At 43.5% G+C, this 14,140-nt stretch overlaps 1 protein-coding gene across 13 annotated transcripts in view; it reads right to left on the minus strand.

The window, feature by feature from the left end:
- The window catches only part of SLC4A11 (solute carrier family 4 member 11), a 232,644-nt gene that overhangs the window by 121,667 nt on the left and 96,837 nt on the right, over positions 1-14,140 (minus strand). For all 13 annotated transcript variants that reach the window (XM_043544918.1, XM_043544916.1, XM_043544917.1 and 10 more), the window contains one exon: positions 11,194-11,244. In XM_043544918.1, the coding sequence (XP_043400853.1) occupies positions 11,194-11,244 (51 nt within the window). The remainder of the gene's footprint in view (positions 1-11,193; positions 11,245-14,140) is intronic.

Below are 14,140 nucleotides of genomic sequence, written 5' to 3' on the forward strand. Positions count from 1 at the left end.
CCCATTCGACAGATGGGGAGCTCGGAAACTGAGGGACGCCAGAGAAAGGTAAAAAATCTCCACTAAATTTTGAGTACCCAATTTCAGACACCTAGGATTTGATTTTTCACAGTACTTAGCATTATACAGCACTTCACGCGTTTAAAGTACAGCTCCCATTGACTTTACTTGCGGCTGCGAGTGCTCAGCCCTTCTGCAAATGAGACCTCGGGTCAGTGTTAATGACTACATGTGAAAAGTCTGGGGTCCTGTGGGAAAAATAGCATGTGATCATGCAGTTATCCGGTCACGTAATTAAGAATTGTATCAGAACACATACGCACACGGGGGCTGGATTAAGGTTGCACAAGAATCCTTAATTCTGCCATGTCCTAAGTTTTGACTGCTTGTCTTTCCTATCTTAGTACTGTTCTTGTAATGTCGTTTTTGGGTGCAATTTTCTAGGATTTTAAAAAGCAAAATAAAAAAATCCCTGTGTGTGGCATCATAAGGACACCCATATGGGTAACCAGCAAGGTTGACAGCAATAGTAGGTTGTCGTCCTCTATGTGGATCAGCACGAGAGGAGAACGACATACACAGTTTTGCCAGGGGATTTCACAGATACTTGCTGACAGCAGATGAACAATCAGGCTCAGGAACCAGGGGTTCCATTCCAGGCTCTGGAGAGGGTATGCTCTAGGGGGTCACACACTCTTGTGCCTATCCCAAATTTAACTCCTTCTGCCCCATCCTTTCTAACCTGTCCAGTTCCCAGTCCTGTCTCTTCCCCAACATTGACTCCATCTCCTAGTCTCCACTCCTCAGGCTTCTCATCCCAGCCCTAGTCTCCCAGCCCAGCCAGTCCCAGGTTCTGCTCTGGGCTTACTGTCCAAGTCCAAGTCCAAATCTTCCCTTCCATTCCCAGTCTCTTCCCCTCCCTGCATCCAGTCTCAGTCTCCTTACCCAGCCAGTCCCAATTCTCCCCGCGCATGCCAGCTCCTTGTCAGGTTCATCATCCCTCCTCCTGCCCACATTCCCCCCCACCCCCGACCCCGTTTCCTAGTCCCAGTCTCCTCATCCAGCTAGTTCCAATCCCACCCCCAGATCCTTGTCCAATCTCAATGCTCTCCCTGCCACACCCCAGCCACCTGGCTCCAACTCTTGCCACTTGGAGCTGGTGATGGAAACAAGCCCCAGTTTCTCTCCCCCCTCCCTGGCTCCCAGACCCACCTCTCCAACTGCCAGTCCATCTCCTTGCCCAGCTAGTCCCAGTCTCACCAGACTTGATCCCAATCTACTCCTCTTCCTTTCTCCTTGTCTAACTTTCATCCCTCTGCATTAAAATCAGACAGCTTCCTCCTCCATGCTCCCTGGCTACCAGCACAGGTGGTCACCGAGAGCACAGAGAAAGGCTACCTGCTCTCAATTCCAGTACCTAACACAGAGCAGCCATTATAGGGAAATGTCCTGCTTTGGCCCTTAGCCCTGGCTGGAGAATGCACAGCTCTGTAGGGATGGCACATGCAGCCTGGTCATAAGTAGGAGCTGTAAGAGACCGGAGCCTGTTCAGTGAGGATGGAATCCTAGGAGATTTTAGCTGCTAAAAAACAGTCTCTACTGAGCATATGCAAACAGCTATTTTTCAAAGGCTTATAACTTGGCCAAAATGTGCAGCTTTTCACGGGGATGGCAAAAGTTACATCCCTGACATAGGCCACACCTTGCCAAATTTCAAGTCCATGCTCCAAAGCGTGGGGGATGCTAAAGCTTTTATAGGAAAGGTCACTTGAATTTTTGAACATGGGCAAAAACCAATGAATTGTCCCTACTCTCTGAAACAAGTGAACTGCTTTGGCTGAAATTTTCCAAACACACTGCATGTGAAATTTCAACCCAATCCATTGAGGTTTGGCAATGCTATAAGCAACTGCGGAAAAAAGAAAAACAAAAAAACAGTGCCTTACAATCAGAAGTGTCAGGCGACCATAATAATTAACTGCACAATCAGCCCTGCCAATAATAGGAAATCTAATAAACATGATAAACAAGAACTGGATAAGTTCATCAATGGCTATTAGCCAGGATGGGCAGGGAGGGTGTCCCTAGCCTCTGCTTGCCAGAAGTTGGGAATGGGCGACAGGGGATGGATCACTTGATGATTACCTGTTTCTTCATTCCCCCTGGGGCACCTGGCACTGGCCGCTGTCGGAAGACAGGAGACTGGGCTAGATGCACCTTTGGTCTGACCCAGTGTAGCCGTTCTTATGTAACAAAGCTAGCATCCCTGCTAACTGCACCAACTTAGTGGGAGGTTTTCACAGGCACAAAGGGCAGCTAGTTGCCCAATTCCCACTGAAAATCATGCTTTGAAAGTCAGTGGGAGTTATGCACCTAATTGTCCTTTGTGCCTTTGAAAAAAATCACAGCCTTAAATTCTCACTATGAGAGGTTCGCTGTAACAAGACTACTCATCAATAATTGCTTCATTTTACATGCCAGCCTATTTGAGATACGTGCGGCTAGACCATAGCTCATTTAATGAGATCCACTTTCAATGTAAAGTCCTCAAAAAGTGGGTGTACAAAGTACAAGTACAGAAAACACTGTATGATGGACTTTGTAGAGATCAGCAGTTAGGACTACAAGTGTGTGAACTACACTATAGCACAAGCAATTTAAGGGCCGTCTAATGTGAACACGTCTATTATTCCCATCAGTGTATTGGGCACAATTCTAAACAACCTTAACTGGAGCAGGCAAATGGCACTGAAGGGAGAACAGCACTGCATTTCAGATGATCAGTCATTTCTCCTTGTAGCAAGATTTAGATGTTGCATTGCACGGAGAACACAGATGCTAAGTAAAGACAGATTTTTGTGACTCTATATTTGAAAACTGACATATTGTTTACATAAGAAACTTTCTCCCTAGTCATTATATTTGTGGGGGGTGGGAAAGAAGAGAAACTGGGAGACAAAAAAATTGATAAACTGTAAACAAAAGTTATATAGTCAATATCTACACAGGAGCTGTAAAATTATGACTGGTTTTGGGTGGCATTCACATGCTCAATATGCTAATGCCATGAATATGAGGCCAATTATTGAAAAATCCCTTTCAAGTTACATTTTACCCTCAAGCATTCCAAGCAATGTACATCTTAAAAACATAACCCTGAAAACAAAAAAAATGTAACAGCACAGTGTTTATAAGCACTGGTGTTCAAACTAGCAACTCAAGCTCGATGATCCCCACTCTGATAATTTAATTTCAAGTCTTACGATAAATGGCGTTTTTCTTAAGACATCAGCTCCTGCATTCATGCAATTACATAAGAATTTCAGTGTTTTTTTTTTGTTGTTTTTTTTTAAATACGCTTCTAGCCCTTGTGGTTTGGAGAAAAAGCTTGAAGAAATGGAAATGCTACAGACTTAAAAAACCAGAAGACCAATACAATACTTTTGGGGTTGTTCTGAAGCCACTCAAGATTTTGGGAGGCCTGGATAATTTTTGAGCACTTGAGGCTGGCAATACTGAAAGTTGCACTGTTAAATTTCAGATTGCTTTGTACATTTGTTTCTAGGCAGACAGCATGGACTGCAAAATACAGGATAGGCCCTCTTTGTTGATTTGGCAAACGAGTCTTTGTGGTAATGCGGCCAAATATTGAAGTACCAGTATTAACTCCATTCCTGTGTTAATTTAGCAATCCAGATTGGTTTTTACCCCAAAATAGGGGTGGTTTCTCTCCAACATCACTCCTTGGGACACGTTTATCATAGATTCCAATTCATTAAAGAAACCAAAAAAAAAAAAAAAAATCAAACCATTGGCCTTGTTTTTAGGGTTTCAAACTGTAACCCTTACACATGCTGATCAGTTCAGTTAGGCTACAGCATAGGTTCTGTTAGTATGGTTGGTAATAAAAAGGACTAAACTGAACCAAGTTTGTTACAATACAAAAATGGTTGTGAAGCATGTTTCTGCCCTCATGGACAGATCCCTATTATTCCCAGATGACAGCTATGTTAAAATGGAGGTAAGGTTGAAAGTATGCATCAATAACTTTAATACGGTTGCCAACCTTGCAGGATTGTCCTGGAGTCTCCAGGAATTAAAGATTAATCTTTTAATTAAAGATTGTCATGATGAAATCTCCGGGAATTCATCCAACCAAAAAGTTGGCATCCCTAATAATTTCAGGTAAAACTCATTAAAGGGAGGTTGTAATTATCCTAAAACCAAGCACTGTTAATCCAGGGAATTCAGAGTTAAAGTTAAAGTTACACTTAAAATCCAAACATGTTATAAAAAGTTAAGAAATGCATAGTTAAAGGTACCTAAACAAACTTAACTCTGCCCCATAGTGATGCCCACCATCATCACATGGTTAAAGACATTTTAGTGTTTATGGTCTCAGATTAGATTAAACTGATTTTTAAAGACAGTTCTTTTGCTACTCCATATTTTTTCCCTTTGTGCCATTCAGGACAAAGAAAAAAGACTGACACAGATGCTAAACTGCTTAAAGGACCCAATTTTTAATTAATTTTAGCTCAGAGTAATTAACAGATTTACTTGTAAAGGTTCAGAAAATTTGCTTTGCTTGGAGAATGACTGCTGTAAATTCAGGGAGACAACAGTGTATTTTTCATACAAAACAAAAGAGAATGAATCCCTGGTTTTAAGTGCCATATGGAACTCAACTTTAACTATGGAGTGTCATGTCCTGCATCTCCACACTGAAAACGGGATTACAAAAATATACAGGCTCAGCATTGCCTCCAACGGGTAGGGAGCTTTCTGCTTTGTTAATATTAGTGGGAGAATAATCAAAGGACTTTACAGACAGGGAAGAATTTACTTTACAAAATAGAGGGAATTGGTAACGTGTATATTCACTGCACTCCAGAAACAAAGTTTGTAAAAAAAAACCTCTCTCTCACACACACACACACACACACACTTACTTAAAATGCCATCATTACGTTTAACATGCACACTTACACATGACCACCCACTTCCAAAACAAAGGTAATGCATAAGTGCAATTTCTGAGTCAAAGCTATCACCACAGGAACCCAAAGCATGGAGAAGAGGCTTTTTCCTTCAAGGCAGGGTGATCAAAACTGTCCATTTGTATCTTACTTCCAACGGGAGACATACAGGTAAATTAAATAAATAAATAAAATCAATCCTTTCTTTCTGATTCATTTCCAGTTGAAACAAAGTCTGCAAAATTGTCAGGAAAATTTACCAAATCAAGCTACAAATTGTACTCGCCACACCCTTTGTCATGATAATGGAGGATAATGAAAAATACTTCTGGCATTCTACCCAGCAGCCGTAAAGAGAAATGTTATTTTTCCAGCTGACTCCCCGCAGGAACTAGGACTTAAAACATTAAAGCAGTATGGGGGAGATTAATAAAAGGCATAAAAAACGTTAATGATTGTGTTTACAACTGCATCTGCTGATCTTAAAAGAACAAACGTTTAAAACTTTTCTTTACTAGAATGTTAAGCTTTACTTAAGCTCTATGGGTTGAGACCTTCCCTAGCAGCTCTGTGCCAATTTAACTTATTAGAAAATGAACAACAACAAACCCCTAACAGGTAACTATGCTAAATGGACCTCTGGACTGGGGAAGCCCTTTAGACAACGTCAGTGTTGAGTTAAAGAAGAAGCATTTTACTTCCATCTCAGGGCTCTCTTCGCTCCAGAGGTAATGGGCTCTGTCTGCGAATCCCCACAACCCACAGCCACTTGGGGAAAATGGAAAAGAGAATTAGGGAAGGCACTATTTCCCACGGGTTTGAAGATAGCTATTTTAACAAGGAGACTTACGAGATACTGTCTTGGGATTAATGGTTTTTCTTTACTACTGTACAGCCATGATTTCCAACCCTATTGCGGGGGGGTGTTTGGTCATAAAACAAGCCAGATGGAAATACAAAGTTTTCCCTGCTGCCTTAATAATAATTCATAACAGACTTGAAGCAAACTGATTGCTACTACAAAAGAAAAAAGGCTCCTCTGAATACATTCCAGTATTCTATTATACAGCTAGTTATCTAAGAAGTCTTGTAATTAATATAAGTAATCAATGGGGGGGAGGGGGGGTTTAAACACAGCAGTGTGCAAAGTTTCAGCTCTGTACTTCAAGCCGCTAAATTAGAAACCTTCATTTTAATTTATAGCTATCTTAGTAATAGGCCCTAGAAATAAAAATCTGTAACAAGACACGCAAGCTGATTTCTGGCTTGTCGTCATCAGCAGTTGTGGTGCAATCGCGGCTGGCAAACAGACACTGTACCTGGAAAATTCAATTCCCATTGTGAAAGGATTCATTTCAGTGACACATTTAGATTAATTTCATGGTTAGATAAAAACTACAAATTTTTTAAAAAACAAAACCATGACACACATTCCAAATTTAAATACAAAACCGAAAACACAACAACCAACAACTAGATAAAATATGTCCAAACATCCCCAGCCAGGCATGTCCCTCCAGCAGAACTGCAATTTATTGTGCCAGCAAAACCAATTAATAAATCAGCAGAGCAAACAATAAGATTCACTCTGGAAGGTGAAACTTGTGTTGAAGTACTTGCTGAGCCAGCTTTAAAACAACGCCAGGTTTCAGTTATTGCGTAGAATGCTAGGGTTTCTTTTAGGATTTACAACCACGCACAATTAAAACAAGATTCTCTTCAGATAAAATGAAGATGCAGTACCAGCACATATTGCCTGATCATTTAAAAAGTTAATAATGTTGGCAAATAGAATTATATTCTACTAATACTAATTCTGTTAGAACTAATCTGCTTACAGTGAAAGTTTAGGTATCTGTACACCTTTTAACAATGAGCAGATAACTAGCTTAATGAGTTATTCTGAACACTGCTTGCAGAGCTGCATATCATCAAGATTCTAATTATCTTCAGATTTGGACTTAGTCTTTACAATCACTCAAACAGACATTTAAAATTGCCAGGAAAGACTCTAATTGACACGAAATCTCATTCAGGATACCAACTGGTCAACTCAAAAGCACAATCTGTGTCAAACACTGTTGCTATTTGCCAGATTAGGGGAAAAAAATACTGACACCTATGGCAAAAAGGAAAGGAAAAGAAAAAAGGCAATGCAACAGCAGTGATCATTTAAAAAAAAAAAAAAAAAAAAAAAAGTATTTTACCAGCAAGGGAGATTTTTATTAATGTCCATTAAATCTGCTCAATTTGGTATACAAGTCAAAACACAATGTTACTGCTCGATACCAGCATACTGTACTTTGATGAGAAAATTGGAATTTATTTCTCATGTTGCCAGCTTGCTCTTGACTCTGCAAAGCTACTAGTTAAAACTTCTGAAGAATATTTTTTCCTTGTTTCACATGCACACCCCCCAATGATACTTAATCCAAGGTTCCGGCAGTAGTTTTCTTTGAAATTCTCCCAGTCAACATGCAAGACCACAGAATGTACAAACCTCAATGAAGGATGGGTTCCAAAGTACTAGACAGGAGCAGATGGCTACAAAAGTGATAAAAGGTGCTGGAGAAATTATTGGGAGTTGGGAATATCAAAGACCCAAGGGAAGAATCTGTTAGAAAGTATTACTCTTCCCATGGTAAAGGCCTATAGATCAAAGCAAAATTAGGGTTTCAACTCAATGGAGCTAACAGTTGTTGTACTGCTAGAAATAAAGAATATTAATGTTTTCATTTTTAAAAAAAAATGAAAACCTAGAAGGGAAGAGCAGAAATATTTGGCTTGGCAAGAGAGACTATCAATTTCTCAGATCGGTATCTTAAAGATGAGGTGAGATAAACCATAAGCCAACGAGATATTGTTATCCCTAATTAAAAGACAATGTTGAAGGGCTTGGGAACGGGGAAGGAAAAGACTGCAATTATACCTAGAGATACTATCAACAATCATTCCAGGATGGAGATAACAATTTATGTTCCAGCTCATGGTTATGAAATCTAAGTAACAAAAAACATGAACGCCGAAGTATTGCTCCAGCACAGCGCAACAAAAAGGTCCTTAACATATTGAAAGAAGTAAAGGAAGCTGCTGGAACAACAACAACGGGCAACTTTAGCTATCTCAGTATTAACTGGTCGAGTGACACATTGGGGCATGGTTTGAAGAAGCAATTTAAAATGATAAGCTTGCTTTACAAAGCCATTTATATTAAATGGAAAGGTGACTCACTTTAGAGGGAGGAAGTGGGCTAAGGAATTCCAATATTGCTTCCTCTAAATTGAGTTGTAGTTTGGACTCTGCCTGAGTTTCTGGGCAAGTCATTTAACTTCTGTACACCTCTGTTTCCCCAAACATGAAAGGGGGCTAACAAATCTTTCCTCCCTCACAGGGTGATGAGAAGAGACACAGTAAGGTGAAGTAATATCTTTACTTGGACCAACTTCAGCTGGTGGAAGGGACAAGGTTTTGAGCTTCACAGAGGGGGTCCTCAGGTCTGGGGAAGGTAACAAGAGCCCATGAGCTAAATAGAAGGTAGGTCAGATTGTTGAACGTAAGAGGTTCGCACATGCTTTCAGAGACTACTTAAAATGAAGTGGGCAATAAAAGGTTAGATCGTTAAGCATAAGGAGTTCACACACGGGGTGATGCAAGGATTAATGCTTGTAAAACTCTAGATAAGTGCTGTGATGATTATTCTTCCTAAATTCTGTGCAGGAGATTCATTGTGATCACATCACAATTAGCACAGAGAAGAAGGTGATTCATCTAGGATTAGCAGCAACAGTGAACTTTTTAAAAAGGTCAGATTTTATAACTGTAAAGCTCGGAGGAAAATGACTGACAGGAGGTTTAAGGGCAAAGTAACAAAAAAGATCCACCACCTTTACAATTATAATCAGCCAGGATGCAATATAATAAGAGCATTAAAAGAACCACCTGCAAGCAAAACCAGAGAAACAAAACAACGGGAAAAGAAGAGTCTGCATGATTAGCTCAAGTCCTTGGGTTTCTTAGAGCTGGAAAGTATCCCCTATGGATGGATGGAGATTAGTTAACAGCGTAGTACAAAAAGAACGGACAGGACACGGTGTGTTCAAGGTGACCATGGGCCATCCGGAGAACAAATTGCTGGGAGCCTGCCTCTCGCTCTTGAAGATTGCTGAAAGTAGCAGATGAACTAAAAAGCTCTGGAGTCTTAACAAAATCCCAGAAAAGTCTCTCTGTTTTTGGCATCTGGAGAAAGAAGCTTAGGGCCCTTGGCATCTGTTGCTACTGCTGAAAGCTGAATGCTCTGAAAGGGGACGTACTGCTGGCACCGGGGAAGGTGCTCTTCTTTTTCCTTCCATGAGGTGAAACGCTCACCTCTGCCTCGCCGGCTGCTGCCACCCGGCTATCCCCACAAGCCGCGCAGCTGGGATGGAGGCTGATGGGGCAGACCTGGACCTGGGACTGCAGAGGCCCTTGGGCCTCAGTGACAGACCCTGCAGGGAGGGAACAGTGACACCCAGGCGGGCTGAGCTTGGCCAGGCCAGGATGAAAGTCCCCCAGGTTCTGCTCTAGGGCCTGCAAGTGGCCAAGGCCCGCTCCTTGGGTGGCCAATACTCCCAGGTAGGACCAGCCTTCCCAATGGCCCTTTCCAGGCAGGTTGGCACCAGCTGCATGGGGCTCAAGAGGGGAGCGGGCCCCAGCTCAGTACCCCAGGAAATGCTCAGCTCAACCACAAAGGGACCCACACACTGGCAAGTAACAGCTCACAGCCATAGGGCCCCCACGAAGCCACTCAGACTGGGGGCACCCATCTCCCTTGCAGAGCGCGTGATGGGCTCCTTCCCACTGTTAGAATGAGGGGTCGCTGTACCCAGGAGCCCCAAAACACAGCCCCACACCTTCAGTCCCGCATCCAGCCCTATGCCCTCTGTATCCCCAGCCCATGCCAGCCTGCACCCTCCACCTGGCCCTCAGCATCCCCTACAGTCCGCCCTTCCCTGCATCTTTCCAGAGGAGCTCCTAGCTGTTGGGCTCCTAGCCTGTGTGGGGGCAGCACCTCGAGAGCCCAGACGTGGTGGAGTTGAAGCAGCGGCTGCAAGGAGAGTCCAGAGGGGCAGCAGGGCCCGCCAGGGATGGATGGGGGACAGCAGGTCCGGGCTGGATACGGACACTGAGCTGGGCAGGTCCCTGTGCTTGAGGCCGAAGCCACAGCAAGCTCTTGTGGTGCTGCCAAGAGCAACTCCAAGCCACTCAGCGTCTGAGCTGCGACTGCCATCTTACCTGCCTTGGTGGTGGGGAGCATCTGGGGAGGGGGTAGGAGTGCTTCCCCACCAGCCTGGCTGGGGGCCACTTCCTGCTCCTCAGAGCCCCAGCTTGTGGCCACCGAGCTCTGCTTGGCAGCCCTGTCATCCGCATCCGTTGCTGCTGCCACTGCTGAGGAAGGGACCCAGGGTGGAAAGCTTACCTGGTGTGGAAACTGCAGGCGCATGCAGGCCTCTCAACTAGCTCTGAGCTAGTGCTGGTTTCCCTGAGGAGGGCACAAGTCGCTCCCAATGCGCCTCCCACTCCAGGCCTCAGCTGCTATAAGACTGCCCAGATAGGGGACAAAGCCCCAATATCTTCTCCCAAGGGAGCCTGGCCCCAGCCTGAGCAGCCCTACAATGGGAGGCTAGCCCCAGAGAGCTGGACAGTTGTAGTGCCGGGGGGTGGGGGGGGGAGGAAAGAGGGGTCACAACATACACCAAGCTCTCAGCTGTGCTAGATGGGGGAAGTCTACTGTCCCAGAAATCTACCACCCTAGGCAGCTGCCTAGTTTGCCTATAGCTAGAGTGACCCCTGGATACTGGCCATGCTGAATCTGGTATATCAAGGGAACAGAGAACACCCTGAAACAGAACAAGACAAGGAACCATCCAAGACAATGAAACACCGAAAAGCTGAAGATACGGATATTCAAAGCAGTAAGGCATTAGCATCTATGGGACTTGATTGTACGGATTATTTGTAGCACGAGACCTATGCAACATTCCTTTCATCCATACAAACCTGGGTTCAAAGCCAGTTTAGGTTATAAGTGAAATGGATTTGATACTCCCATCTGTTGCAGATCATCTTCAAAATCAACCTAGTTATTTTTCCACTGATACAGCTAGGTCACTGTGGTAGTTTCTTTTACATGCAATATAACATGCAACAGATTAGTAGAAAAGAAAATTATACTTGCCAGTCTCTTCAAAAAAATACCCATTTCTGGACATCGCTGCTGGTGGACTTTCTAAAAAGAAAAAAAAAAAAAAAAAGAAGGGGGAAAGATAGATTAAGTCCAAGTGTGAGAACCGTAATGAATATGACAGGTTTCAGAGTAACAGCCGTGTTCGTCTGTATTCGCAAAAAGAAAAGGAGTACCTGTGGCACCTTAGAGACTAACCAATTTATTTGAGCATGAGCTTTCGTGAGCTCATGCTCAAATAAATTGGTTAGTCTCTAAGGTGCCACAAGTACTCCTTTTCTTTTTGTAATGAATATGAATACTTTGGTTTAACTGCTTAGCTCATCATCATAAAAGCTCTCAGACAGACGGAAGAAGAAAACTATTACAGACATTAATGATTTATTCTGGTACCGACAAGTTTAACCTTTTGTTTATTGACTTTAACATTTCCCAGAATGTTCAATACCATCACCATCTCCTGCAAAAAAAGTGTTTAAAAATAAATAAATAAAAAACCGTGGTCAGCTGTCCTGTATGCATGTAGAGCTTCCAGCACAAGATACCACATGAGTAAACATCTGCGCAAGCCTAATTACATCGGTGTGACACGTCAGATCTGAAGGACCACATGGGTGCAAGAATTAACACAAAAGTCTGCTAAGGGACGATCTATTAAAATGAGTAAATAATGGCATCCAGACGGTACGTAGAAATATGGCACCGTTTGCTTGGATAATTAATTCTAATGAAACCTTAACCTCAATGAGAGCTTGATTTTACAATCCGTTCTGCTCCTTTTAACAAGCCATCGGGGGGACAAAGCTCTGGTTCAGCTGCCCCATGACAAACATGCTCTTGTCTTCTCCTGCCCGACCCTGGATATAGCGGACAGATCCCGTTTGTTCCAACAGGGTCCCAAAAAAGAGGCAACGTCACATTCACATGCAAACAACTAGGGAACTGAACTGATGTCAGGAATGGGTCCCTGCGTACCAGTGCTTAAAGCAGTTTACTCGCCACTATGGCTAGGTTTACCTCATTATCAGCAGTTACGCAAAGTATGATTGACACTTGGCAGACATAGGACAAAAGGGTTTAACAGCCAGCTGAAATTTGCCCCATCCATTAGGAAGGATGATGTGGGCTAGCTGCCTACTCTTAGACATCTGTGTGTAATTCCGGCGTTTGGGCCAGGTTGAATTTTTAAACCCACCCTAAACAACTCAGACTGCTGGTTTAGGATAGAGCAGCCGCCTTTTCAAAAGGTGAAAGCAGGACTCAAGGAGGAGCCCCGCTGCCCCCCCATGACCCTGCCCCCTACCCTTCCTCTTCCCCGCCGAGACCCCACCCGCTGACCCAGCTGGAAGCCAGAGCTGGGCCACAGTAAGAGCTGCGCTGCCCAGGGAGCCCGGGACGCTGTGGGGAGCCCCAGACTCCCCCACCTGCCCACTTCAGCCCTCCCCGCCACGAGAAGAGACTGAGCCTCGGGCAGGCATAGGGTGGCGCTGCAGGAAATCCAAGACAAATGCTGTCCCGAAGTTATTCAGCCCAGGACCCAGACTTAAAGTCTGCATTTTGGGACTGTCCCGTCCAATTTGGGATGGGTGATCACCCTAGTTAAGGGCCACTGAGGACCTGCTTTATAGCAGGGACTGGCTAAGGTGCAACCTTTCTTCAGTTCAGCTCACCATAAAAGGTATGGAAATGGAGCTCTAAATACTCGTGAATACATTAAAACATTCTCCTGAACACCACTTCACATAGCAGCCACATGCAGCATTTGAGGGCCAAATTCACTGGTTTGTAAATAGTGGTGTAAGTTAGTCAGAAGACAGGTGAAAGAGGCAGAAGGGCATAACCTGCAGTGATTTTGCATTCAGCAGGTGTGCAAAATAAGTGCCACAGACAGAAATTTGGGCCTAGGGGTATTAGAGATAATATAAAACAATGTGAAGCAGGTCTCTAATTTACAGTATAGGATCCTGGTACCTAATTTTGCTGCTACAAATACCCTACTCATCACCCTTCTCCCACAGCCTACATAGAACAGAGGTTACACTCATTTTGCACAATTAGGGCCAAATTTGCTGCTGGCAGAACTCCATTTGACTTAGCCGAGTTATGCCAGCAGAAACTGGGGCACATTAAATGCCAGAAGGGTACAAGTTACGTTACTTCACTGCTTATATTCATTTTCTAACCAACTTTCATCCAGTTTGTAACTTCAGCACATCGGTCACTGCCAAATGTGTCCCAGAGACTTCCATTTGGCTGCATTTGCTCCAAGTTTGCATATCCTTGGGGCTATTTAAAAAACACAAGTTAAGAAGGATGAACCTGGAGACCAGCCCAGGACAAAGCAGCAATAACCATGTGCTTCCCCAAGAGGGAGAGTGATGAGTAAGAAAAACACTTAGGCTGCTGGACAAGCAATGAACCAGGGTCTCCCCAAAATGAGTCAGTTGTTTTATCTGGCTGGGAGGGAACCAGAAACTATGGTGCTTATGTTACATGACTGAAGGGTGAGTTAGGAGCTGTCCATTTCTAAGGCACTGTCAAGCACCTACAGCAATCGATAGGCACTTATTTTCAGTTGCTGTGTACACACATTTAAAGAAACATAACAAGTTAAAAAATAAGATATCCTGATGGAAGAGCCACAAAATAGTGAAGGCCTAGACCAGGGATAGTCAATAGGTGGAACGCAGGCCAAATCCAGACAGAGTGTGAACTAAAGGGCTCTTCTCTGTTTCAACTCTCTAGCCTGCTCCACATCACATTGATTGTGTTTCCATTGCATTCCTGAAATAACATCGTTATCCTCCGATGACCACCGTAATAACACAAATATATGAATCTGCATTTATTTTAACCAAAGCTTATACTTATGATAAAAATTTGTGTGTGTATTATAGAGACAAGATGAGTGCAATCAGATCATCTTATTGGACCAACTTCT

Source organism: Chelonia mydas, chromosome 4 (assembly GCF_015237465.2).
Source record: "Chelonia mydas isolate rCheMyd1 chromosome 4, rCheMyd1.pri.v2, whole genome shotgun sequence".
In the NCBI taxonomy this organism is placed as follows: domain Eukaryota; kingdom Metazoa; phylum Chordata; order Testudines; family Cheloniidae; genus Chelonia; species Chelonia mydas.